The 22,878-nt window shown below is 64.9% G+C and overlaps 5 protein-coding genes across 5 annotated transcripts; 2 read left to right on the plus strand and 3 right to left on the minus strand.

The window, feature by feature from the left end:
• The first annotated feature begins 127 nt into the window (after nt 1–127).
• On the plus strand, nt 128–3,821 carry CHLRE_16g683259v5 (uncharacterized protein). The gene is made up of 9 exons (XM_043071486.1): nt 128–421; nt 631–683; nt 849–1,523; nt 1,822–1,951; nt 2,138–2,201; nt 2,389–2,458; nt 2,638–2,715; nt 2,880–2,930; nt 3,141–3,821. The coding sequence occupies exons 1-9, from the start codon at nt 214–216 to the stop codon at nt 3,318–3,320; spliced, it is 1,509 nt and encodes a 502-aa protein (XP_042916262.1). The 5' UTR covers nt 128–213; the 3' UTR covers nt 3,321–3,821.
• A 2-nt stretch (nt 3,822–3,823) lies between these two features.
• On the minus strand, nt 3,824–9,549 carry CHLRE_16g683371v5 (uncharacterized protein). The gene is made up of 13 exons (XM_043071487.1): nt 9,406–9,549; nt 9,159–9,275; nt 8,611–8,830; nt 8,183–8,310; nt 7,662–7,709; nt 7,397–7,495; nt 7,033–7,175; nt 6,536–6,737; nt 6,126–6,276; nt 5,684–5,852; nt 5,269–5,393; nt 4,891–5,018; nt 3,824–4,711 (listed from the first exon to the last, which is right to left on the minus strand). The coding sequence occupies exons 2-13, from the start codon at nt 9,264–9,266 to the stop codon at nt 4,625–4,627; spliced, it is 1,608 nt and encodes a 535-aa protein (XP_042916263.1). The 5' UTR covers nt 9,267–9,275; nt 9,406–9,549; the 3' UTR covers nt 3,824–4,624.
• Nucleotides 9,550–9,696: 147 nt separating this feature from the next.
• Nucleotides 9,697–12,679, minus strand: CHLRE_16g683483v5 (uncharacterized protein). The gene is made up of 8 exons (XM_001698819.2): nt 12,645–12,679; nt 12,520–12,576; nt 12,110–12,432; nt 11,830–11,911; nt 11,532–11,588; nt 10,630–11,205; nt 10,404–10,443; nt 9,697–10,253 (listed from the first exon to the last, which is right to left on the minus strand). The coding sequence occupies exons 3-8, from the start codon at nt 12,235–12,237 to the stop codon at nt 10,219–10,221; spliced, it is 918 nt and encodes a 305-aa protein (XP_001698871.1). The 5' UTR covers nt 12,238–12,432; nt 12,520–12,576; nt 12,645–12,679; the 3' UTR covers nt 9,697–10,218.
• Nucleotides 12,680–12,779: 100 nt separating this feature from the next.
• On the plus strand, nt 12,780–18,651 carry CHLRE_16g683595v5 (uncharacterized protein). The gene is made up of 11 exons (XM_043071492.1): nt 12,780–12,997; nt 13,234–13,458; nt 13,772–13,898; nt 14,205–14,358; nt 14,592–14,685; nt 15,048–15,190; nt 15,434–15,514; nt 15,686–16,119; nt 16,308–17,006; nt 17,302–17,586; nt 17,860–18,651. Exons 1-11 carry the CDS (start codon nt 12,899–12,901, stop codon nt 18,414–18,416), a joined length of 2,898 nt encoding a protein of 965 aa, XP_042916264.1. The 5' UTR covers nt 12,780–12,898; the 3' UTR covers nt 18,417–18,651.
• A 71-nt stretch (nt 18,652–18,722) lies between these two features.
• Nucleotides 18,723–22,766, minus strand: CHLRE_16g683707v5 (uncharacterized protein). Its single transcript, XM_043071495.1, has 5 exons — nt 22,475–22,766; nt 22,194–22,381; nt 21,905–22,041; nt 21,492–21,661; nt 18,723–21,298 (listed from the first exon to the last, which is right to left on the minus strand). Exons 1-5 carry the CDS (start codon nt 22,562–22,564, stop codon nt 20,216–20,218), a joined length of 1,668 nt encoding a protein of 555 aa, XP_042916265.1. The 5' UTR covers nt 22,565–22,766; the 3' UTR covers nt 18,723–20,215.
• Between the last annotated feature and the right edge of the window lie 112 nt (nt 22,767–22,878).

The following is a 22,878-nucleotide window of genomic DNA, read 5'->3' on the forward strand; positions in this document are numbered from 1 at the left end:
GGACACAATTTCCAAGTGAAATGTGTATGCATTGGGCATGGCGGGGAAACGCACCGAAGGTATGCATGGGAAAGGTAACTCTTCAGTTTCTTGCCGCGTTACAGCATTACCCCGCAAACATGAAGCTCTTAAACTTACAGTATTTACACCTGCTAGTTGCATCAAACGAACATGGGGTTTGCTGACCGAGTCTTCTGATTCGAGGAACACCTTATGGAGCCAAGTACTGAAACCAATGGCCTGCTGCGCGATTTCGTTGCGGGTGCGGTGGCGGGTGCTTTCGCCATCACAGTATCCCAGCCTCTGGACACGGTGCGCGTGCGCATTCAGCAGGCGTGCAGTGCCTCGGGTGGGGTGCCCTCCGCGCTCTCGGTGCTGTCATCAATGGTCCGCAAGGAGGGGTTGCTCAGCCCTTGGAAGGGTAAGTGGGGATCACGCTGGGACAGAAGCGTCAGTGCAGGGAGACTTGGGCGGCGGGGCTTCAATACGAAGCAGCACGACAACAGGAACTCGCTCTACCCCGCCTGCTCGGAGGGGAGGCAGGTCGTAGCCACGCAGGGCATCCCGCCACATATCCCGATGTAAGGCAATGGTCACGCAACTCAAGTGGTACGGATCTGCGCTGTGCAGGGCTGACGTACCCCCTGCTCTTCGCTTCAGTACAGTCAGCCATCCTCTTCCAGGTGCGAGCACTGCGGCACTGCTGCCGCTTTTGGCTGCTGGTTGAGCACATGAACTCCCGGGACCCAACGTGGAAGCGAATGAGGCCGCAGTGCTTACTGACGTGCACTATTGTCTTGGCTGGCCGCCGCCCACGCTCGTCTCCCTCACGACCCCACACTGTCCAGGCGTACGGGTGGACGCTGCGGCAGCTGGCCTCACCAGAGGATGCGGAACAGCCCCAGAGGTCACAGCAGCAAGAACCGCCGCAGCAGAGCCAGCTACATGGGATACATCACTCGCCAGTAGCAGGACAGCGCCAGTGGCCGCCCGCTATGTTGGGGGGCGCCGAGGGTGCCGGCAGCAGCAGCGGCAGCGGTAGCAGTGCTGGCTCCGTGGCACTGCACCGGACTCATCACCACGAATCGCTCCAAGCAACCCAACAGCAACAACCACAGCAGCTTGCCTCCCATCCCCACCAGCGCCAGGTTCACCAGCTGCACCTGCACCACCACCACCACGCGGTGTCACAGCAGATGCGGGAGACGGAGGTGCACGGCCCCCACAGCGTCACAGGCGCAGTGGTGCACTACGTGGCGTCGTCACTGGGCCTGGAGCCTGCGGGCCCAACACAGCGGAGCTTGCTGGCGGGGCAAGCGGCAGGCAGCAGCCACAGCAGTGAAAGGATCAGTCGCAGTGAAAGCAGCAGCAGCAGCAGTAGCAGGGGTTTGGCGGAGGTGCCGGCCACGGGCACCGGGCGACACGGTGGGGCGGAGGGGGCGCAGGAGGAGGCGGAGCGGCCGCAGCCCATTCCCATGCCCTGGCACGGTTTCGTGGCGGGAGGCGTGGCGGGCATGGCGCAGGTGCGGGAGGCTGTGTGCGGGGCCTGAGGCACCTCCAGCAGGGGTGTGCGAAGCAGGACGGTGCTGTGTGGGCGCGACCTGGGAGGGGGACCTGGGAGGGGGACCTGAGACGGGGGACCTGGGACGGGGACCTGGGAGGGGAGCCCCTGCATGATGAGGACTGTCGAGTCAGCTGTCGTGGTGGAGCTCTGCAGTGTGCGCGTCCCCATGGCCCTCTCAGGTCGTCGTTGGAATTCAAGCTCATACTCACCCGCTCCCTTCGCGCTTTTCCGACACACGCACTCTGCCTCTCTGACAGGTGTTCCTGTGGTCGCCAGTGGAGCTGCTGAAGCTGAGGGCGCAGCTGCAGACCGCCTCGCCAGGCACTGCCGGCTACTGCAACCCGGCGGCGCTGGCGGCGCAGGTGGTGCGGCAGGACGGCGTGGCGGGTGAGCCAGGCGGTCGGGGGGGCGGAGGGGTGGGGTGGGGGCGGCGCCCGGTGGGCCAGGTGCTGGAGCTGCAGGAAGGCGTGGAGCCGGTTCTGTAGTGGGATGTACTTCTTGTTGATGGCTATCGTGCCAGTCGTGCGTTAGAAGGCTGTGAGCGATGTGCTGGCTGCTGCTGTGCCGCTGCAGGTCTGTACCGCGGCTTCACACTGACGGTGGTCCGCGACGTGCCGTCATACGCCATGTACTTCTGGTGGGTGAGGGGGCGAGAGGCGGCGCAGGTCCGCATGGGAGGCTGGGCTTGGAGCCGGATAGCAGTGCTCCCCACCTACCCGCCCGCCTACCTGCCCAGCAGCCTACCCACCTACACGCCTCACCCACCCGCCCGCCTACCCGCCTTACCCACCTACCCGCCTGCCCGCCCGCCCGCCTGCCCGCAGGCTATATCACGACATCGCGGCCGCGCTCAGCCCCGGCCTGCACCCGGAGCAGGCGCCGCCAGCCACACAGGTGGTGCGGGCGCCGGCGGCTCCAGGGAGTGACGGTCGCACACACCCCTCCGTCTCACGCAGCGCCCTGGATGCACAGCACCGCACCCACCGGCGCCGCACACGCCTGCGCACCGTGCAGCTGTGCTCGTGTGGCCCCTTACTGCTCCGCTCCTCGTGTGGTGCCGCCACTCGCCGCAGGTCCTGGCAGGCGGGCTGGCGGGTGTGTTGGCGTGGCTGCCCATCTACCCACTCGATGTCATCAAGACCCGCGTGCAGGTGCGTGCGGGTTCGCCTCTGGCAGGCAGCTCCACGGCGCATGCAGGCATTGCTTCCTTCCCCTGGCGTTGCTTGCGCTGGCTGCTGCTGCTGCTACTGGTGACGCTGATGGCTGATGCACGATGATGGTGACGGTGATTGCGGCGGTGGTGTCCAATGCGCAGGCGGTGTCCACAGCCGCGAGCACCAAGACCTGGTGGCAGCACTGCAAGGAGGTGAGGGGGGGCGTGGGGCAGGGGCGGGCCCTGTAGGGTACACCTTGATCCTGCACGCATACACAGTCCTGTTGAATACCTGCATACCAAGTAGGCATGCATGCGCAATCATCTCTTCCTCTTTAGACATTGTTTACATGGTACCATTCATGCCACATCCTCCCGACACCGCCCGCTCCATGTATTTATCTCTCCTGCGTCTCTCTGCAGCTGCAAGCCGAGCGGGCGCTGTACCGCGGCTGCATGCCCACACTGGTGCGCGCCTTTGTGATGGACGGCGCCAGCTTCCTGGGCTACACCACCACACTGAAGCTGCTGGCGGGCGGCGGCGGCAGCGGCAGCCGCAGTGGCAGCAGTGGTAGCAGCAATGGCAGTGGCAGCAACACGTAGGGTGGCGGCAGCAGTGGCGGCAGGCCAGCAGCAGTAGTGGGAGGCTGGGGCGGTGCACTCCAGTGCTCGGGTGGCAGCGCCGAGGCTGGGAACATACGGGTAGCCGGTGTTGGCTGCTTCAATGCCGGATCGGGAGTGTGACTCGGATGTCGAATGTCTGTCATGCATTGCAGCTGTTGCAGTATGTCCGGTTCACGGTTTGCGGATGACAGCTGTGCTGCCTTGCGTTTTGGCGTTGCCAGTTGCCGGCTAAACACGTTTTGCCGTGTTTGGTAGTCCTGTGGTGGCGGCCAAGAGCATGTGATGGTGGGGATAGTTCTGCTGACACAGATGGCCGTTGAGTACTGCTGCTGTTGTCCACTCGACGTTTGCCTTATTCATGCTCAAGTACTCGGACACGACGCCTAAATACAAGCTGATTCAAGCTTCCGCCGAATGCGTTGCGCTGCGGCACTGTCCTAGTGTCTTGCACGGCGCAAAAGCCTGTGAAATGTGAATGCTCGTCTCCTCGATGTAACATCTGCGAGATCTACGCAGCCCAGGGGAGCTCCATCCCAGCCACGCTGCTGCTGCTTGCCACGCTTGCACCAGCTTTGCCCCGCATCACCCCAGGGCCGACCCCCGCAGCCCGATGCCACCGTGACACCGCAGCAGCACAGTTGCCGGCTCACAAGCGCGACTGGCCCCTGCGGCGCCCCTGCAACAACTTCACTAGGGTACCTCCTGCCGCACACCTCTCTCCCCGCCACCGACCCCTCCTCGTTTCGCACCTACACCGTGCCTCTTTCCCAAGGCTCCTCAACCTGCCTCAACCCCTGGCAGGGGCGGGACTGACCGTACCCCCACGCCGCCATCCACACGAGGATTGATCTAACACGCGCCTCGCACCCGCCTCACAAAGAATACTGCACGCCCATGCATTGCCTACTAGTGAACGCCTAATCATCTCCGCATCCGACGAAGTCCATCACCAAAGCATGAAACAGAAGACCGAGACCTTCCCTGACCACGGCCGTGCCGTTAGCACGCACGCAGGGCTGGGCGGACCATGGCCGCATATGTATACTCGCGCGTGCTTCCTTCATTTCGCACCACGGCGGCATGGCGCTCTAAGGAGTAAGGAGCACAGGCACCGCTCGGAACGTGCACGGCCACCATCCTGGTCGGGTCTAACGCAGGGCGGAACCTGTGATGCAAATACTTGGCGCCCGCCTGAATAGCGATAGCAAATAATACCTCTGTTTGTTCACCCCCTCGCACCCACACATACAAAAGCAAGTACTCGCTCACGCGCCGCGCACCTACTACTGGGCCCCCTCCGCGGCCTGCTCGGCCTTGCTGTCCGCCTCCGGCACCTCGACGTCCACCGCGATGTCGCTCCACACATACACCTGCAGCATACCCGCGGCCAACACATGCACATCAATACAGCGGGCTCATGGCATTTGGAAGCCCCAGGAGCGTCAAGGGTTGACAGCGTTACGTCACGCCCGCAGCCGCTGCTATGCATACTCCCGCCCGCCCCCGCGCGCACGCACACACACACACACACACACACACACACACACACCTTCATGGGTGTGGTGAACTCGATGCCGTTGAAGTCGCATGCGCCCGCCACCGTGTAGGCGCCGGCGTTGGGCCACAGCAGCCAGTCGCCGTTGCGCAGCTCCGGCAGCGCCACGTCCTTGTACACCACTGCAGACATAGGGGGGGGCGGGGAGGGAGGAGGCAGGAGCAGAGAAGGGAGGGAGGAGGGAGGAGGGGGGCGGAGGGGGGCATGTAAGGGGCAAGACATGTACGGTGAGGAGGAAGGCACGCAGTTCACAGGTAGGCACGCGGTGTGGGTGAGCAGCATCGCCTCGTGCCCGGGACATGCTGTGCATTCCTCCGATAGCCCCCCCCCCGGAGCAGCAAGGCACGCGGGTGTGTGCGCCCCGATGCCTACCGTCGGCGGAGTCGCAGGTGGGGCCCCACAACGTGGACACGTAGGTGGTCTTGGCGTCGGCGGGGTCGGGCAGGATGGGCGACCGCACGATGCGCCACTCCGGGTTCTGGCCGTCGTACACGATGCTGCGGCATGTTCACGGGGTGTGGGATTCGTGTGGGATGTGAGAGATTGAGGCGTTGCACCAAGTCAAAGATTTGTGTCCAGTCCCGAACGTCAGCTGACACGGCCAACAGAATTCGGGCGTTGCTCCAGCAGCCCAGCGCCTTGACGGATGTGACCAGCCATTAGGTTTGTCTACACGGCCCCGGAACGCGGTGCCGGACCCCTTCCCTGCGTCCCCGTGCCCCGCCTGTGACATGCCATTTAACCCCCGCCCCTCCGCCCCCTTCGCGCCGCGCTGCCGCCCGCCCACCAGTTGAAGCTGCCGTACAGTCCGTCCGTGAGCCAGTAGTCTTTGTGCGTGGAGCCGTCCTTCTGCGGCCGGTCGCGCTGCCCGATCACCACCGTCATGAGGGTGCTGCTGGTCTCGGCGAAGTAGCGGCCCGGCTCGGCGATGACGCGCACGTCGCCCAGATCGCCGCCTGGAGCGGGTCATGGGGTGTATGTGTGTGGAGTGGAGGGAGGATTGCGGATGAAGTGGATTGGGGGGCGGGCAGAGCAAGCCGGCGGGCGGGTGGGCGCGGGGCACACGGGCGGTGGGTGCGCAGCAACGTCAGAGAAGAATCTCGTGCAGCAACAACAGGGCGAGGAGGGTGATGTTCACACGACACCTGCCCAACACCAGTCACTCGGGACCATTGTACATGCAAGCACTGACCCTACAGCTCCACACGCGCGCACAAGTGGCCACGCACCCGGCGGGAAGTAGGTGGCGAGTGCGGCGTTGATGGTGTTGGCGATCTCGCCAAACATGACGTTGCCGCACTCGTCGAAGTGGCCGGTGAAGCCGCCGCCAATGTCCAGCAGCTCCATCTTGAAGCCCATGCCGGCGGCGTCGTCAAACACCTGCGTAGGGCGGGAGAGGGGGTGGTGGAGTTTGCAGGTGGAGTGATGGGGGTTGTAAGCATTGTTAGGGCGAGCAAACTAGCGGCAGTGTGGTGTTCTGTTTTGATACGGTAGCTGTTTCAGGAGTATCGACAATACCGTAAGAGCAAAGGAGGCCGGTGGCGGCAGCCATGACCGCCCGGGACCACGCCGCAACATGACCTCCACCAGGCAGGCAGGCAGGCGGGCAGGCAGGCAGGCAGGCAAGCAACCCGCCCACCTTGCGCGCGTTGGCGATGGCGTTTGTGAAGGTGGCCAGGTTCTTGGCGGCGCTGCCCACGTGGAACGACACGCCCACCACCTCCAGCCCCAGCTGCTTGGCCTCCGCCAGCAGCCCCGCCGCCTCCTCCACCTCAGCGCCGTACTTGAGGCCCAGCGGCACACGCGCCCCGGGGTCGTCCGCGCGGATGCGCAGCACGCACCTGCGGGCCGGGGGCGTGTGGGGTGGGATGAGATTGGTGGGTGGCCAGGTTCGGGACACGGCAGTACTCGAACGCACTTTATGGTGAGGGCAGCAAACGAGCGCCGCAGCGGTCACGCCCAGGGCCGTGAAGGCTTTGGCCTAACAAAGGAAACGCACACCGCGCAATGCAGCTCACATGCATCACCCTAACCAGTAGTCTTGCAGGCCCGTACACACACATACACACACGGCGGGCTGTCGTTTCGATATTTCGACACGCGCGCACACACACACACACGGCCGCCGTCACGCACTTGAACTCCGGGTCCATCTCCGCAATCTTGTGCAGCTCGGAGCTGCTGTCAAAGGTGGTGTAAGTGATGCCGTGCTCGCGCGCGTAGCGGAAGTCGGCGCCGCGCTTGCAGGGGTGCGCGAAGATGATGCGGCCGGGCGACACCTGCAGCCGCGGCGCAAGGCACGCACGTGTGAGTGGCGGCGTGAGTGCATGCGTGCGTGCATACGGCGGCAGTTACCATTGAGGATGCATGTGCCAGCGCGTGCACCCGGCCACCTGCGTGCCGCATGCATTTCCCCGCCGCCCTCCCCTGCCCGCACCCGCACCATCCGCTGCGGCCCCTGCAGTCCGGCCCGCAGGCGCCTCTCTCGCCCCCAGCTCACCCCCAGCTTGAGCATCATGTCCAGCTCGCCCTTGCTGGCGCAGTCGAAGCCGGCGCCCAGCGCCATGAGCAGCTTGAGGATAGCGGGCTCGGGGTAGCACTGGGGGGGGAGGGAGGGGGGCATACAGAGGTGGTGAGACGGGTTGGGGGAAGCGGAAAAAACACGGTGGTCACAACACGGCAACAGCGGCTCCTCGAGCTGCAGCAGCATGGGCCGTACAAGGGTGGCACACAGGCAAGGGACAATCCAGATGCGCCGTACGCACCTTGACAGCGTAGTAGGGCAGCACACGCGGCATGGCGGCGCGCCAGGCCTGATCGGGGCAGGCGGATAAGGGGGAAAAGGGAGCAGCATGGGAGAGGTCCCGTCAGAACCACACACGAAAGTGTGTTGAGGAGTGACAGGTCAGCGGTGTGCGTGCCTGCAGGGTGCAGGTCATTTGCATGCCCAGGGGGCCGGTGTGCTGGTCTTAGATGTGGGAGCGGAGGGTATGTGCAATGTGGCCTGTGAGGTAGCAGGTGCGCCCGCGATCCCGTTGACGTCACCGCAGCTGAGCGACACACCGGCCGCCGGAGGGGCAGCGCGTGCACAGCCCTCACAACAAGCGACGGGCGGCCCAGCATTTCCTGCACAATGGGCCCAGCGGCCCGCGTACCTGCCCCAAGCATGTCCGTCCACTGCCCCAGCCCCTAGCGGCCGTCCCGCACTCCACGGCCGTGCGTGGCGTCCCCGTGACCTCCTGCCCCTAGCCCCCTGCCCCTAGCGCCCACTAACCCACGCCCCCACCTTGAACAGGCGGAAGGGCGATGCCAGGTCTACGACGTAGATGGAATCCGAGTCAATGTCGTGGCGCCGGATGTGGCGCACCGCCACCTCCTCCACGCCGCGAGGCCCGCCGCAGGCAATGTGCTCGGCTGCGCGCGGCAAAGCCATGGCGGCCAGGGGGAGGGCGGGAGCCAGGTGGTCACGCGGACGACGGGACCAAGAACTTGTACACGTGCTAGGGTCGCAGTCAAACGCGGGCATCGTAAGCACAAAGGTCCCCGATGCTGAGGGGCAGAAAAGTGGCTCTTGCTGCCTAGAGATTGTAGCGACAATCAGCAGCTATACAGGTTGCGGGCTCCCAACTTCTAACATTAAGCCTCCGTAATTTACCTTCCCCCCTCCCCAACACCCGAAGTCCACCCCGCGCCGGCGCGGGGCCGGCTCCTCACCGGCGCACTCCTGCAGCAGCTCCGCCACCGCCGCCTTGCCGGACACGCGGTACTGCCAGCTGGACAGCATGGCGCGGGACAGCTCCTGCGAGGCGGCGGGGCCCAGCGAGCTGGCGGCAGCTGCGGGGCCGCGATCAATTGGCTGCACCGCGGCTGCAAGCGCAGGCGGCACCGCCGCATCCACCTTCATGGGGCCGTCGGTGGCGGAGGAGCGGCCAAACTGTACGGGATGGAGTGGGCAGCATGTGGGTTGGGGTCAGGGCGAGCGCCAAAGGCACGCGGAGGCCGCCGGTGATAGGCGGAAGGGGGCGGAACCTGCGCGTTGACGCAGGAGGACCGTGGCGCCGCCCAGGTCAGGGCTGACAAACAGGAGAATCTTGCCGCCAGGAGGGGCATGCAGTCAGATATCCAGGTGTGCGCCCCAGCGCGCTCCAGCATTTGCAGGCGAAGCGCGGACCAGGAACGGGAGCTTTGCATCACGCATGCAACACTTCAACCCAGTGCCAGCCCCACAAACCAGCCAGCCCCATAAACAAGCCTAAACTTACGCTCGTGCGCATATCGTTTTGGAAGCTAGTTCTAACGAAAGGGGCCTCTCCTGCACCAGCATGCGTCGCGCCCGGAACCAGCGTGACGACATCCTTAGCGCCAGTCATGGCGATGTCCTGTCAACGCATCAAGAAGCGAAGCGCAGCAAAGCGTCAGGCGCTCTCGGGTGCAACTCTCGTGACCAACTTTTGGTTGGGTTCCATTTCAGCACCGCCCAGTAGAGCTTTTGCCTGCTGACCAGCCCACCTGCGTCGTGATGAGCTAATACGACCCTAAGCCCCTATCGTATGTGGCTGGGAGCAACGAAAGGGGAAAGTTAGATTGAAACTGAAGTCCTTGCGCTTTCTGGAGAGCTTTCAGTGTGAAATTCAGTGACTTTGTAGCGTTTGGGTGTCAATAAGGAGGATACAGCTGCAATTGCGGTAGAAATTAAGGTGCGCCAGCGATTGGCAGCGCCGAGCCGGCAAGGCAGTGCCGTACTTCTGTACGGGGCCTGGCCGAACCAGGTAGCGTGGTAGTCTGTGGCACGGAGGGTAAGTCTTAGAGACGTTGCAACAGAATTTGGCCTGTGGCTCAGGCTGGGTACGTGACGCACCCCTGGTGACGCATGACGGGGGCGCAACGCCACGCCAGTTCTGGCCAGTTCGGTGCGCACCAGGGGTGCTCGTGATGGAATATGGCAAGGGGCAGGAAAGCGTAGGGGTGCGCACCAGGGGTGCGTCTCAGCACTTCGGCTACCAGCCATACCTGGCGCCTGCAGGACAAACCCTCTCGGCTCTCGATCGATAGCCTTTGTGCCTTTTGCATGCACACCGTACACGTGCCTGACCTACGCCTGAGCCACGTCCCATCCACCCGCATGTACCCATCGCACGCCACCACGCGTCCGGGTTAGGCACCAACCCAGGCCATATGCCGCGAAGCCAAAAGCTGCCACCGCAACCCTGCATTTCACTCCCGACAGGCTGCCACCGCGAGCTCGTCACTCCTGCTGTTCCTCCTGATTAGCCACGCGGCTCCGCAAGAGCATCCGCACCAACCACCACCTCGCTCCCCCTTCTACGCCTCGTCCTCCAGCTCCATTCGCACATCGCCTGCGCATGGGTCACCCACAAATCCACGATACGAGTCAGCCACGCCTGTGCACAGCAGCACGCAGTGTTGCCGCCAGCCTTCTTGTGTGCGCTGGGAAACGCAGCCCGCCCGCACGGCATGCCCTCCCGCCGGCCCCGTTGCCTGCTTACCTAGGGCGTCATTGATCTTGCGAATGCAGGCATCCAGCTCCTGCAGGAGGCGGACATCGCGGCTTCCGGTGTTACAGTATGGTAGATGGGGCCGATGCGATGACCAGGGTCACCGGGGCTCTCACGACGGCCTCGCGCCCTGGGAGACTGCGGCCCTGCACCCCCATGTGGCCCTGCATCCCCCCTGCAGGCTCCCGGTACGCATGCTGGTCAGTCGCCTGCCCACCTGCATCGCCTCCTTCACGGCCGCTTCATACTCCCGCCGTGTGGGCTCCGGCGGCCCCGCATCCCCCGCACTGCCGCAGGCGCCACACGCCCCCGCCTCGTGTGTGTGCGTGTGCGCCGGCGGCGCTGCTGCTTGCCCGGCGTCGGCAGTGCCGTTGACACCGGCCTGCCCTGACCCCGCCTGCTCCGCTGCGACCCTGCAGGCCGCCGCATCGTCATGTTGCGCCCCCAGCCCGTGTCCGCCAGCCGCCTGCGCTATGCCGCCGGCTGACCCATCTGCCTGTGCCTCCTCGCCTGCCTGTCCGTTGCTAGCCGTCTCCGCCTGCCCAATGCTCCCCTCCTCCTGCTGCTGCTGCTGCTGCTGCTGCTGGTTTGCATGACCGTGCCCGTGGCCGTGGCCGTGGTGGCACTGGTGGCCGGGGCGGTAGTGGGGGTCCAACAGCGCGAGCGCCTCCTCCTCGGCCGCCGCCGCCTCGCCGCCCTGGCCCTGCTGCAGCCAGCTGAAGGTGCGGAAGGCGGCCGCCTGCCGCAGAGCCTGCAGCGCCAGCGTCAGACGCAGCTTGTCGCGCTCGCACTCCTGCGGCATGAGCACATGATGGTGGTAGTGAAGGCGAGTGGGGCCGCAGGTGAGTGTCGTGGAGGATTGCGCTATGTCTACTATTACTTTGCGGGTTGGGTTACCGCGCGCCGCGCGCATGGGTGCCATTCGATGGTAAGCGAGTCGCCGGTCTACGGTCTACCACCTGCACCGCCCAGAAGAACAAGGCTCAAGGGCGCCCAAGACAAAGGTTAAGGCCGCACCTCCCTCGCGCTCTAGATTCTGGTTTGGGGTCTTGGCTTAGTTGGGTCTGTAGTAAAGTACCCCAGCCCCCACCCCCACACACACGCCCCACATAGACCCACCTGCACGGACCGCAGTATGGCTGCCAGGTCCGGCCGCCCCATGTCCTTGAGTGCCGCCTGGGGGGACACCACAACGTGACGACAGACAAGTGGCAGACAGGTAGGTGGCAGACAAGCAGCTGGCAGGGACGCGTGCCAGGGAGGCAACATGCCACAAGACTGGCTGCGTAAGGCGCAACAGCGAGACAGGGGACCATTAATAGGCGGGGCCCGCAGCGCGCTGCCCCTGCCAAGTCCCGAGCGCAAACTGCTGCAATGTCCCTGGTGCCCCCGGCGGCGGCGCCCCCAGGGGCCGCACCTCGAGGGCTATGACCTGGCGGGAGCAGTCACTGAAGGCGGCCGTCAGGTCGGACATGAGGCAGCGGAACGTGCTCTCCGCCCTGTGCGTGTGTGGGTGGGGCGCAGTGAGCACACAGCGTTAGGGCACACAGCCATGGAGCTTTATGGAGTATGCGCGGATGGCGGCGGCAGTGCGGCTGCTGTGCGTGCAGCGGCGGCAATGCGGCGGTGTTCCAGCTAGTTGCCTGCACACCATGACCCGTGGCCACACCCCTACGCCCTTAGCCCTGCGGCCTCACTTGTTCCGCATGAAGGCCTTGTGTCCCAGATCAAACCGCGCGTACAGCTTTGCACGCGCGCTCTGCAGCTCCAGGAAGGTGCGCAGGCACGCCGGCACGCTGGCCGGCGCAGGCCCGTCACCCGCCATCACGTTGTGGCCCCTCCTCCCCTCGCTGCCCGCTGCCGCTGCTCCTGCGCCTATTGCTGCCCTGGCTGCAGCTTCTCAGGCTCAAAGGTCAGTTCGTCGCTGTACTTCTTGAGCGCCGCACGGATCTCCAGCTCGTAGGCAGGGTTTATGAGGAGCGTTGTTTCGTCCAAGTCCGCGATGATAAATTCTTTCTTCCTATAGGTAAAATATTGTAGCAGTATCAGCACGACGGGTTTTCAGGGGTCCAGAGCACAGAACTGTATTACAATTGCCTGCACTCACCCCTCCGCGCGGTACTGGCTGTTCATATGCACGATATACACCTTGGTTGGAACATCGCTGCAGGCAGCACAATACTTTAGCGTGGATCCGGGCACAATCGCGTGAATACAGTGAACTGCACTTACCAACGCAAGAGCAATCCCTTCTTTGCAGATACCATCCGTGTTTTATATGAATAGTAACATTTACGCTTAGGCCAGACCTATTGAGCCCATCCAGACTGAGCCCATCCGAGCATATGGCTCGGCCCTAGTGGGAATCAGAGCGTCTGGGTTGCTATGCAGCAACCATCGTCTTAACAGCAGTTGTAAACCCGTGAACGCGCGGGAGGGGCCAGCTCTGACCGTCCAGCTTCTCGCTGCGCGGGAGGGCTTCAGCGATGCGAGGCCGTGATACGCGTGGAGCTGGGCTGCCCTTCAAATGGTTGCTGCTGGCTTTGGTGGTGGTCCATGCTGTGCACGGCCAGGATCCCGGGCAGGTGGGCGGGCCCCTGCGCATGGGCGCGTGGGCGGTTGACTGCCCGTGCCGTGCCAGCTGTTCCCAGCGCCCCCGGTCTCAGGGAATGAAGGGTTACTGCTGGCATCTGTTCACGTAATGCAGCGCAGTAATTATATGCAGTGTCCAGGGCATCCGCCCTCACAGAAAGCTATGCCCCTCCTGAGCTCCAACCCTGTGCTTCCCCAACGCCCCTCCGCTGTTGCTGTCCCCGCGCAGGGGCAGGACGCTCCCCCTGCGCCCCCTCCTGACCCCTCTCCCTCTCCACCTCCCTCTCCCGCCCCCGCCCCCACCTATTCCTGCGACCGTATGGACCGCGTGCCCCGCGCCGAGCGCTGTACATTTGTACGGGAGCAGTGTGAGAGCGACAGCCGGCTGCCGTACTCGGAGTGGTACTACTGCAGTGTGGCGCCGCACGGGGCCTTCGCCAGCTTCCTGTTCACGGTGTGTATGTGTGTGGGGGGGGGGAGGCAGGGGCGCTGCTGAGGAGGGGTTGTACATGTGTGTGGTGGGGGTGCGGTGTTTTGGGGGTGCGGCATGGTGGGTTGGTGTGGCGTGGGATTGAATGGGATGGGATGGGGTGACATGAAGATGCAGTAGGGTCAAAGAGGAGGACCCCTGCACACCCACACCTCCTCCCGCCTGCTACTCCCCTCCCCGAATTCTCCCCTCCCCCTCCCCCTCCTCGCCTGCTCCTCCGCCCGCCCCACCTCTCCCCCTCCTGCTCCCCCTCCTCCCCCCTCTTCTGTCATCTCAGCTGTTTCTGGTCGCGCTGCTGCCGCTGCTGTTCACGCTGCTGGGCGACACGGCGGAGATCTACTTCAGCCCCATCATGACCCACGTGGCGCAGTGCATCCCCAAGATGAGGCCCAGATTCGCGGGGGGTGAGCAAAAGGGGGAGGGAGAGGGCGCGGGTGCGGGAGGGGGAGGCGGGGTGGTTGGGGTGCTGGAGGCAGGTAGGGTGCGGCGGGCATGCTACAAGCCCCGCGTGTGTAGGCGGTATACCGGTGTACCGGTATTGTGGGCTTGGCTCAGCAGTGCGATGCGGACACACGGCTCTACTGTCATTGACACTGCCGCTACCCGCAACCGGAGCCCGTACCTAATCCTGCACGGTGCAATGACGTTGCGGGCCACCTTTTCCAGTTTGCCTGACTCTCAACACCACATGCCCCACCCAACCTCGGCAGTGACGTTCGTGGCCATCGGCAACGGCGCTCCCGACCTGTCCTCCAACATCTCCGCCATCCGCAACGGCGACTGGCTGCTCAGCACCGGCGCGCTCACGGGCGCAGCCATGTTCGTGCAGTGCGTGGTGGCCGGCGAGGTCATGCGGGTGTCGGGGTGAGAGCGGGAGAGAGGGAGGGAGGGGGGAGGGAGGGGGGAGAGTGGGGGACAGAGGGGCTGGGGCGAGGGCAGGGTTGGCCGGTGAGTCGCCCTCCTGCCCTGGTGCGCCGCGCATCACTTACTTGCAACCCGAAGCTGCCGTCATCACGACCCCCATCATAAAGTTATAGTATGCCTGGCATCTCGGCCCTGACGCCGTGTGTGTGTGTGTGTATGTGTGTGTGTCACAGCGGCCCGGTCAAGTGCCGTGGCGCCACGCTGCGTGACGTGGCCATATACAGCGCCTCAGTGCTGCTGGTGCTGGCGAGCTTCGCGGCGGGCAGGGTAAGAAGGGGGGGAGGGGGAAGCAGGGAGCAGGGCGGTGAGAGGCAGTCTGGGAGGAGGGGGCAGGAAGGTGTGGGGCAGGCATCTGGAGTGGAAGATGCAGCGGCACGGTGTGGCGACACTTTTTGAAAAAATGGCAGAAGCGCCAGGAGCGGGTGGCGTTTGGGGACTTACGGCAGGGGGGCTGGTAATGCATTCAGTGGTGGATAGCTAGCAACTGCTACGGCACCGCGACAACCGCCCCGCCACGGCAACTGTGGAACCAGCACCCTGCATGCCGCCCACCGTACCCACCTTCACTTCTCACCCCGCCACTGCCCACCTGCACACTCACGGCTCCACCCTCCCACGTCGTGTCCCAGATCACGCACTGGTTCATCGCGGGCGCCTGTGTGCTGTACCTCACGTACGCGCTGTGGGTGTTCGCGGGGGACGAGTGGCACGAGCGAGGGCGGCCGCACGCACGCACGCTGTGGCGCAGCCTGCGGGACACCTGGGACGTATGGTGAGGGGCCGCACGTGTTCATAGCGGGGAACAGAGCGCGCACGCTTGGCTCTTATTGGGTCTTACTGTCTTGCTAATGGTACCAATGTACGCTTATGTGCTTGTGCTTCAAGAGACATGAAAACGCGCTGTCAGGAGCCGCGGAGCTGCGCGTGCCTCGTCGCGCCCTCCTGCGGCACCACGCAGGTTGCCATCTCCTCAACCCCCCTGTCCCCCCCCTCCCCCCTGACCCCTGCTCCTCAGGTTCGGGGCCTGTCAGGAGCCGCAGGGGCTGCCGTGGGCGGCTGTGGATGTGGGCGGGCCACTGAGCCCAAGAGTGTCAGGGTGGGTGCGGGCTGCGTGCCGCGCGCTTGGCGCAACTGCACATGTGTGTCCTAGTCAGCAAACCAGCGCCGGCCCTTAATAGCAGCGGTGGTAGAGATCCGGCAGCCGTGCATACATTCATGAACCCCTCCATCAAGAACGCTTACAAACATATGTCGGTATCGACCGCAGGACCGAGCTGCTGCTGCCGCTGGTGGCTGCGGGACGCAGTGACTCGCTAGGTTGGGCAGCAGCCCCGGGCGCAGCCACGGGGGCAGGGGCAGGGCCGCGGACAACCTTACCGGAGCCGCGCGTGCGCTCCCCGGGCGCCAGACCACACCAGACCCACCACCACCACCATCTCATGAGTGCCAAGGCCTACCAGACTATGGTCTGGGCAGACCTGAGTCCGGAGAACCCCAGCGGGTCGAGCTCGTCTCGAAGTCTGGCGGCGGCAGGGGGAGCTGGCGGCGGGGAGGATGAGGAACAGGGCCTGCTCAGCCGCCGGCGTGGCGGGCGCAAGGGGCGGCGGCAAGGTGGCGGCGGCGGTGGAGGCGGCGCTGCTAGCAGAGGGCCCGGGGCTCGGGGCCCGGCGGGGTCCACGTTGGAGCTTGGGCCGGCGGCAGGTGTGTTATACAGGGAACCAACACGACGTGGTGAATGTGTGTGTATGTGCGTGTGTACACGTGCGGGTTTGCAGGTCACGGTGCGCTACGATGCAGGCACGCTGCCGGTCGCGAACGCACGTGCAACAGCTGCTGCTGGTGCCTGGCTCAATTCGCCTGAACCCCGCGTTGCCCCTGCTCGCGCACAGGGTACGCGCCCCCTGCACTCTCGCCGTCACCTCCACCCATGTCATCCGCCACAGCAGCACCGCCGTCCGCCACAGCTGCAGCCGCAGCACGCCTAGGCTCCAGCGGCGGCGGCTCTGGCCTGCTCACGCTGTCCTCACTCGACGGCTCGGCCCTAGCCGCGCCCGCACCAGTGGACGCCGCGCCGCACTGGGGCTCCGCCGCCGGCCTGGCGGCTGCCGGCAGCATCACCCACAACACCCGCAGCAACAGCGCGGGTGGTGGTGCGGGCCCTGGCAGTGCGGCAGGAGCGGACGGCGGCGTAGCGCGCAAGGCCTCGCTTGCACCCAGTGGCGGCAGCGGGCGGCTGGCGGGCTCGGGCTCGGGCTTCGCGGCGGACCCGTGGAGCAGCGGCCTCACTCCGGCTGGGTCGGGGCTAGGGCCGGGAGCAGGGCGGGGTGGCGCGGGGTCGGAGGAGGGGTCGTATGTGGGGAGCGAGGTGGAGGAAGACGACGAGGAGGGCGCGGACGCGTATGACCGTGAGGCGGCGACGGTGGCGGCGCGGGAGGCGCGGCGGCGGCGCAGCCGGCAGGGTGATGAGGAGGACGAGGAGGGGGATGGGGCCAGCAGCTCGGAGGCGGGAGGGGACAGCGGCGTGTCGTCGCGGGAGGCGGGGCCGCCGCGGGAGCTATGGGCCCGTGTGCAGTACGAGCTGACAGTGGGTGAGTGAAGGGGCGCGGGAGGCGGGGCGGCGGCGTGTCAGGCTGCTGCGGGCTAGGCTGCGAGTCTGATGGCGGCCAAGCCTCGAGGGCTATACCGAGAGAGAGAGTTTGCCGGCCTGGTCGCGGCCTTGCGGGCGTGTTCTCCTCTCTTGGGCCAGCGCACTTTGGCATGCACTCCATGCCTTTCCTGCTAGCACCCAGAACTCCAACGCCGCCCTCATGCCATTCCTCACAGCCTGCCAACCCCTCCACCCCTTCACCCACCCATCCGCCGAACTGCCCGCCCGCCCGCCAGGCAACAGCATCGAGTGGTCTGACCTGCCGCCCGAATCGCTGCAGCGGCGCTGGCGCGAGCTCACCTTCCCGCTCCTGCTGCCCGTGTACTTGGCATTGCGCCTCACCATCCCCTTCGCTGACCCAGCCTCCTACTCCCGCCGCTGGCTGTTGGCCACCTGCGCCGCCGCGCCGCTGCTGGCGGCGGTCTACCTGGCGCCCTCGGCGGCGGCTGCACTGCCAATGATGATTGCGGCGGCGGTTGCGGGCGGCGCACTGGCGGCGGCGGTGGGCTACTTTACCGCAGGTGGGTCTTAAAAGCGGGTTGCGGAGGTGGCGCTGGGGGTGACGGTTTGCGGTGGAGGAAGGTTGTGGTGGGGCCACGCGCTGGCCGGGTGGGTCACGGCTCAGATGTGGAGTGGGTTTTGGCCGTGCCCCTGTTCACACGCGGCACATCTTCATCACATCAAGCAACTCATCCCCACGTTCAGTCAACATGCACTCACCCGCATAAGTTTTTGCCGTACGCACCTCCCTAGCCCGCCCACTCACCCGCCCGCCCACTCACCGCCGCCCACAGGCGAGGAGGACGCGCTGCCTGACTGGGACGTGCTGGGCACCGGCTTCGCCTTCGGCCCCGCCGCCTTCGCCGTGTTCGGCTTTTTCATGGGCGTCATCTGGATCGACACGCTGGCCTCCGAGGCGGTGGGCGTGGTGGGGCTGCTGGCGGGGCTGCTGCGTGTGCCCGCCTCCGTCATGGGCCTCACGCTGATGGCCTGGGGCAACAGCCTGGGCGACTTCTTCGGCAACCCGGCAATGGCGCGTCGCGGCCAGCCCACCATGGCGCTGACCGCCTGCTTCGCCGGGCCGCTGTTCAACATGCTAGCAAGCCTGGCGCTGGGGTTCGGGAGCTACTTTGCGAGGAAGCATGTGAGCTCGGCGGAGGTGATGCTGCGGCCGGAGGTGGCGCTGGGCTGCGGGTTCCTGTTGTTGTATAATGCCGCGGTGGCGGCGGCGGGGCTGCTGAATGGCGGCAAGCTGCCGGAGAGGTTCTACGTGTTTGCGAGGGGCTGGTATGGACTGTACTTTGTGGCGGCATGTGTGCTGGGGCTGGCGGCGGGGCAGGGCGACGCGTGAGGGCGTAAGGCCAGAGCGTAAGGTTTGTGTGCGTAAGAGTACAAGAGTTTGTGTGTGGTGAGAGCGGTGGTCGGTGGAGGCGCGTGGGTGCAGGCACATAGCAAGCGAGGAGGACCGAGCCTGCGTGTGTATGCCATGTGCTTAAGCTGTGCGGGAGTGTCGGTAAGGTCATCCGCGTGTGCAATCACAGTGCACGGCATGTGTGGAGCTGTTGATTATGACAACGACATGCCAACAGCCTGCATCGCATGCGCGCCCATTCAAGTGACAGCCCGCTGGCGATGGCGCTGCAAAAGCAGCAGCGCGCAAGTTTGGATGTTACACCCAGCGCAACTGATGTCCAGCAGTACTGCAGACAAGTACGCCCAGCTTCTCTGCTCAGCCCCTCATTCTCCACCCCCGCCTCTATCAGGCAGGTGTGCGCCCGTCCGCCGTCTAAGCCACCGCGCACGCATGGCTTCCGGCTGCCGTGTTGGGACCATGCCTACACCCCAAAACGTGCTCCACGTGCATCAAGCAAAACAAACAATGCACCCCCGCACCAGCTCAGCACCCTCGCTGGCGCGCACAAATACATCCATGCTAAGTTATTCATATTTATTGGCTTTCAACACTTGTGGCGTGTGGCAAACCGTATGATTACACAGCTCAAACCACAGCCGGAATCGCCAAGAAATCATGGGACAAATGCACCTGCCCCTCGTGCCCCGCGTAGGACCTATAACGCACCGATCACCGCTCAACCCGCATGCCCGGGAGAAGGCGCCCGCCGCCCGGCCGCGTGATGCCTGTGAGCTGGCTGCGCCGTCGCTTCCCCTTTCATGCCCAACCAAAAAGAAAAAACCGTGGAATCGCTTGGAAACCCCTCGTTCCAAACCACCCATACTCCCGACAGCTCCTGTGCATTGCAGCTCCCTCACACCCACTCGCAGTCCGCAGCCCTGCGCTCGCACTTATATATCATTCTCAGACTATGCTCACTCCGCGGACTGGCAGCCCCTTCCACGCAGCGTCACGGCCATCGCTTGACTCTCACCCGTTTTCCGGGTGCACACGACCTTGCATTACTCTCCGGCAATAGCTGGACGAAAGAAGATATACGTAAAGGAGATTCAGATGCCTCGACGCTGCAGCCCTCGATCTCGATAAGCAAAGTTCTTCGACATTCGACTCAAGGCGCTCCTCGCTGTCTGCGGAGCCCACCACGACTCTGCGGCGTGCAGCGGGCATTTCAAGGCCACAACGCGCGCGCAGATGCACATGGACTGGAGGTCCGCAAATCATCGACTCAGCATACCCCAACAGCAAACCACACACGACCCGCCGCATTGAAGGTGTGCCATTGCTGGCTTAAACAAACGCTACTCAGTCAAGCGCGCTCGAGAGAGCGCATGTCAGGTGCGCAGAAGGCGCAGTAATGTGAAGGCAGACTCAAGACCCGACATGTGAAGTCGCAAGACAGGGGAACCCCACTTTGGTAGTATTGTGCGGACATGCGCCCCCGCTCGATTATGGCCATAAGTGTACATCACACGCCCGTGCGCGCCCGCCGCTCCAAACCGCTGGGCACAAAAGCACGCCATACTTATGACATCCGCTGGACGGATGTTGACTTTGCACTTTGATACAAAGACGCCATAGTGATAAGAGTTGTAGTTTCTTTTTTGTGTGGGCATGCACGCATGCACCGTGCCCAGCGTGCTGCAGCACCCTGCCAAGCACTTGCTGCTTGAGCGAACATACATACAAGCGCTCACGCACGCTCAGCCAAGAACGATGCCGCCATGTGCGGCAGCGCTTTAAAGGAACACCTGCACGGTGCGCGCGGCGCTGGGCGCCGCCGCCGCCGCCGAGCCAGGCTTGGGTCCGGGCAGCTCCACCTTGAGCATGCAGCTGCGCTCGTTGTAGGACCACTTGGCGGGCCGGCCAAACAGCCGCACGCCGCGTACCGGCCGCAGCACGCCGCGGCAGGGCGAGGTGCCGTCCTCCGCGGCGTCGGCCTCGGCGGCCACCGCCGTCGGCACCGGCAGCAGGTGCTCGCCCGCCTCCAGGAACACCAGCAGCGTGCCCGCCGCGGCGCAGGCCACCTCCACCTGCAGCGCCACACCCAGGCCGCCGGGCGGCACCGCTGCGGCGCCCGCACCCGCGCCCTCGTCGTCGGACGCGCCTGACAGCGAGCCCTGCCGCTCACTCGCCACCGCGGCGGACGGCAACACGCGGCAGGCGCGCACCGCAGTGTCGCGGGTGGCGGCGGCGCCCGCCTGCATCTTGATGCCCACAAGAGCAAAGCTGGCCATGACGCGGGCGCGGGCACCCGTGGGCGTGGCAAAGACGCTGTCTGTGGCGGTTGGGCTGCTGCCCAAGCTAGGGCAGGGCGAAAGCGAGGGCGAGCCCGCGGCCACGATGTTCACAATCGGCGCGGCGGTGATGCTGCGGCCGCTCAGCGCCAGCGCGGGGGGCTGCGGCTGAGGCTGGAAGCAGGTCATGGAGGGGCAGGCGGACAGCGAGCTGCGGCCCGTGACAGCAGCAGCAGCAGCCGCAGCCGTGACCGCACCGGTGTCGCTACCCAGTGCCGCGCCGCTGTTGCTGCGGGAGAAGGGCGGCGTGGGCGTGGCAGAGGAGTTGGACGACACGCCCGCGGGCGTGGCGTCAGCGTCAGCCACTGAGCTGGCGGCGCCGCCAACGGAGGCGGCGCGGGCGGCGGCGGCGGGCGCCATCTTCAGCGCTGTCGCTGAGTCGATCACGGACAGCACGTTGTCGGTCGCGGCGCCGTACACCACGCTCAGGCCCGAGTACCGCACGCCCAGCGGCATGGCCGCACCCTCGCTGATGCGCAGTGTGGGCGCCTGCAGCAGCGGCTTGGGCGGACAGCCGGGGCCGGCCTGTGAAAAGGACGGTTACAAGGGCAGCAGCAGTTGTTTACGTGGTATGGATGATGGGCAAGATCTTTGGTGATGTGGGCAGAGCTCAGCCGTTGAGCCGTGGGGCTGGCAGGCTGGGTCGGCTTGGCCAGGTGCTTTATGCCTTCTCATCGGCACCCCAGTAGCCCTGCAGTGCGCCAACACGCCGCCGTACCTGCACGGTGATGCCCTCCAGCAGCGACTGCTCCAGCATGACGGTCAGGGACGTGCCCGCCGTGGCGATGCAGGTCTTGGGCAGCGCCGCCAGCTCGCGGTTGAAGCGGATGCGGTTCACCACGTCCAGCAGCGGCAGGATGTAGGTGCGCATCGAGGCCGGCGTGGCGCCTGCAGGACGAGGTGCAGCGCAGCAATTGAGTGCCGAAGCGGGCATGGTGCGACCGCTGCGCTAGAACCCAGATGGCAACGGCCTCAGCACGTACCCTTCCACGCAACCCAGATGGCACGAGGCAGTGCACCGACGCGGAGAAGCACCCCGTTGTGGCTGTAATTGATAGAGCACGTGCAGTACCCCCAAGCAGCACTGTGAGCCTGGTTCTCGTAGACCCCGGAAGCCCATCCCGTACTTGCCTGTCTGCTCCGCGAGGAAGTTGGCGGCGGCCAGCAGGGTGGTGTAGGGGTCGCTGCCGCGGGCGTGGGCCACCACGCCGCTGCCGCCCGGCGGAGGCGGACGGGCCCGGATCTCGCTGGGGTTCTCAGATCCCTCCCTGTGACACATGTGAAGTGAGTCGATGGTAAGCAGGATTGCATCTCAGGGACGTGAAGCGGAAGACTAGAAGGCGCCGGCCGCCGGCGGTTGACAACCAACGTGGAGTTGCAACCCTGACAACAACTCGACCCGCGCGCCCTACCACCCTACCTCGGTGGAAGCAGGGTGGTGCCGCCCTCAGGCACGAGGAGGACCTTCCAATCTCCCGCCTCGGTCTGGCACACCAGGGCATGCGCTTCGGGAAGGCTCCAGAGCCGACCGCCCTCCGAGTTGGCCACATACAGGTGGTGCCGCACAGGGTCATAAACACCAGCGATGGCATCCTTTGCGTGCGCAACCTGGGCATCGGCGGTGAGGGGTTGACGTTTGAAGGGTTCGTTGTTGCATTCCGGCGGTCTGTCAGCTGAGCCAAGCGTGGACACATCCCTCACCTCGCATATCACAACGCTGCCCTCATTGCCAATAGCGCTCGCCTCCACCAGGAGCGCAGTAGTCGCCGCGGAGCCCAAATCTGCAGCCATAACTTTCGCTCGACAGAGAAATCTGGGTTTGATCAGCTATCACACGATAAAGCTGTCGTTGCAGCCCTCTTTTCGTCGGTTGGGTATGAAAGAAGAGCACAAAGCTGTGCTAGGCTTGCAAGTTGCAGTGCAGTTCACAAAGGAGGGAGCGTTCTCAGGCGGGAGTAGAAGACAAGCAGATAGTTGTAGCGGCGCTTGTCACTTTACGAAAGCGGAGAAAGAGGGCGTCGGGATCTAAAAGCTACAAGTCTTTCAGGTCCGCACCATCTTGGCACAATTCTTTGGCGGCATAACGCCAGCGCCCAACCGAATTC

Source organism: Chlamydomonas reinhardtii, chromosome 16 (assembly GCF_000002595.2).
Source record: "Chlamydomonas reinhardtii strain CC-503 cw92 mt+ chromosome 16, whole genome shotgun sequence".
NCBI lineage: Eukaryota > Viridiplantae > Chlorophyta > Chlorophyceae > Chlamydomonadales > Chlamydomonadaceae > Chlamydomonas > Chlamydomonas reinhardtii.

Excerpts from the sequence above, each read along its gene's own strand:
- CHLRE_16g683259v5 (XM_043071486.1), top strand. The coding sequence starts at position 214 with ATGGAGCCAAGTACTGAAACCAATGGCCTGCTGCGCGATTTCGTTGCG. Across the intron at positions 422-630 it reads GTTGCTCAGCCCTTGGAAGG|GGCTGACGTACCCCCTGCTC; the intron begins GTAAGTGGGGAT and ends TGCGCTGTGCAG. Across the intron at positions 2,202-2,388 it reads TCATACGCCATGTACTTCTG|GCTATATCACGACATCGCGG; the intron begins GTGGGTGAGGGG and ends GCCTGCCCGCAG.
- CHLRE_16g683371v5 (XM_043071487.1), bottom strand. The coding sequence starts at position 9,266 with ATGACTGGCGCTAAGGATGTCGTCACGCTGGTTCCGGGCGCGACGCAT. Across the intron at positions 8,311-8,610 it reads GCTGCTGCAGGAGTGCGCCG|CCGAGCACATTGCCTGCGGC; the intron begins GTGAGGAGCCGG and ends TGCCGCGCGCAG. Across the intron at positions 6,738-7,032 it reads GAGATGGACCCGGAGTTCAA|GTGCGTGCTGCGCATCCGCG; the intron begins GTGCGTGACGGC and ends CCCGGCCCGCAG.
- CHLRE_16g683483v5 (XM_001698819.2), bottom strand. The coding sequence starts at position 12,237 with ATGGCGGGTGACGGGCCTGCGCCGGCCAGCGTGCCGGCGTGCCTGCGC. Across the intron at positions 11,912-12,109 it reads AAGGCCTTCATGCGGAACAA|GGCGGAGAGCACGTTCCGCT; the intron begins GTGAGGCCGCAG and ends ACACACGCACAG. Across the intron at positions 11,589-11,829 it reads GCCAGGTCATAGCCCTCGAG|GCGGCACTCAAGGACATGGG; the intron begins GTGCGGCCCCTG and ends GTGTCCCCCCAG.
- CHLRE_16g683595v5 (XM_043071492.1), top strand. The coding sequence starts at position 12,899 with ATGCGAGGCCGTGATACGCGTGGAGCTGGGCTGCCCTTCAAATGGTTG. Across the intron at positions 13,899-14,204 it reads GAGGCCCAGATTCGCGGGGG|TGACGTTCGTGGCCATCGGC; the intron begins GTGAGCAAAAGG and ends CAACCTCGGCAG. Across the intron at positions 16,120-16,307 it reads GGAGCTTGGGCCGGCGGCAG|GGTACGCGCCCCCTGCACTC; the intron begins GTGTGTTATACA and ends GCTCGCGCACAG.
- CHLRE_16g683707v5 (XM_043071495.1), bottom strand. The coding sequence starts at position 22,564 with ATGGCTGCAGATTTGGGCTCCGCGGCGACTACTGCGCTCCTGGTGGAG. Across the intron at positions 22,382-22,474 it reads GCAGCGTTGTGATATGCGAG|GTTGCGCACGCAAAGGATGC; the intron begins GTGAGGGATGTG and ends GCCGATGCCCAG. Across the intron at positions 21,299-21,491 it reads TGGAGGGCATCACCGTGCAG|GCCGGCCCCGGCTGTCCGCC; the intron begins GTACGGCGGCGT and ends TCCTTTTCACAG.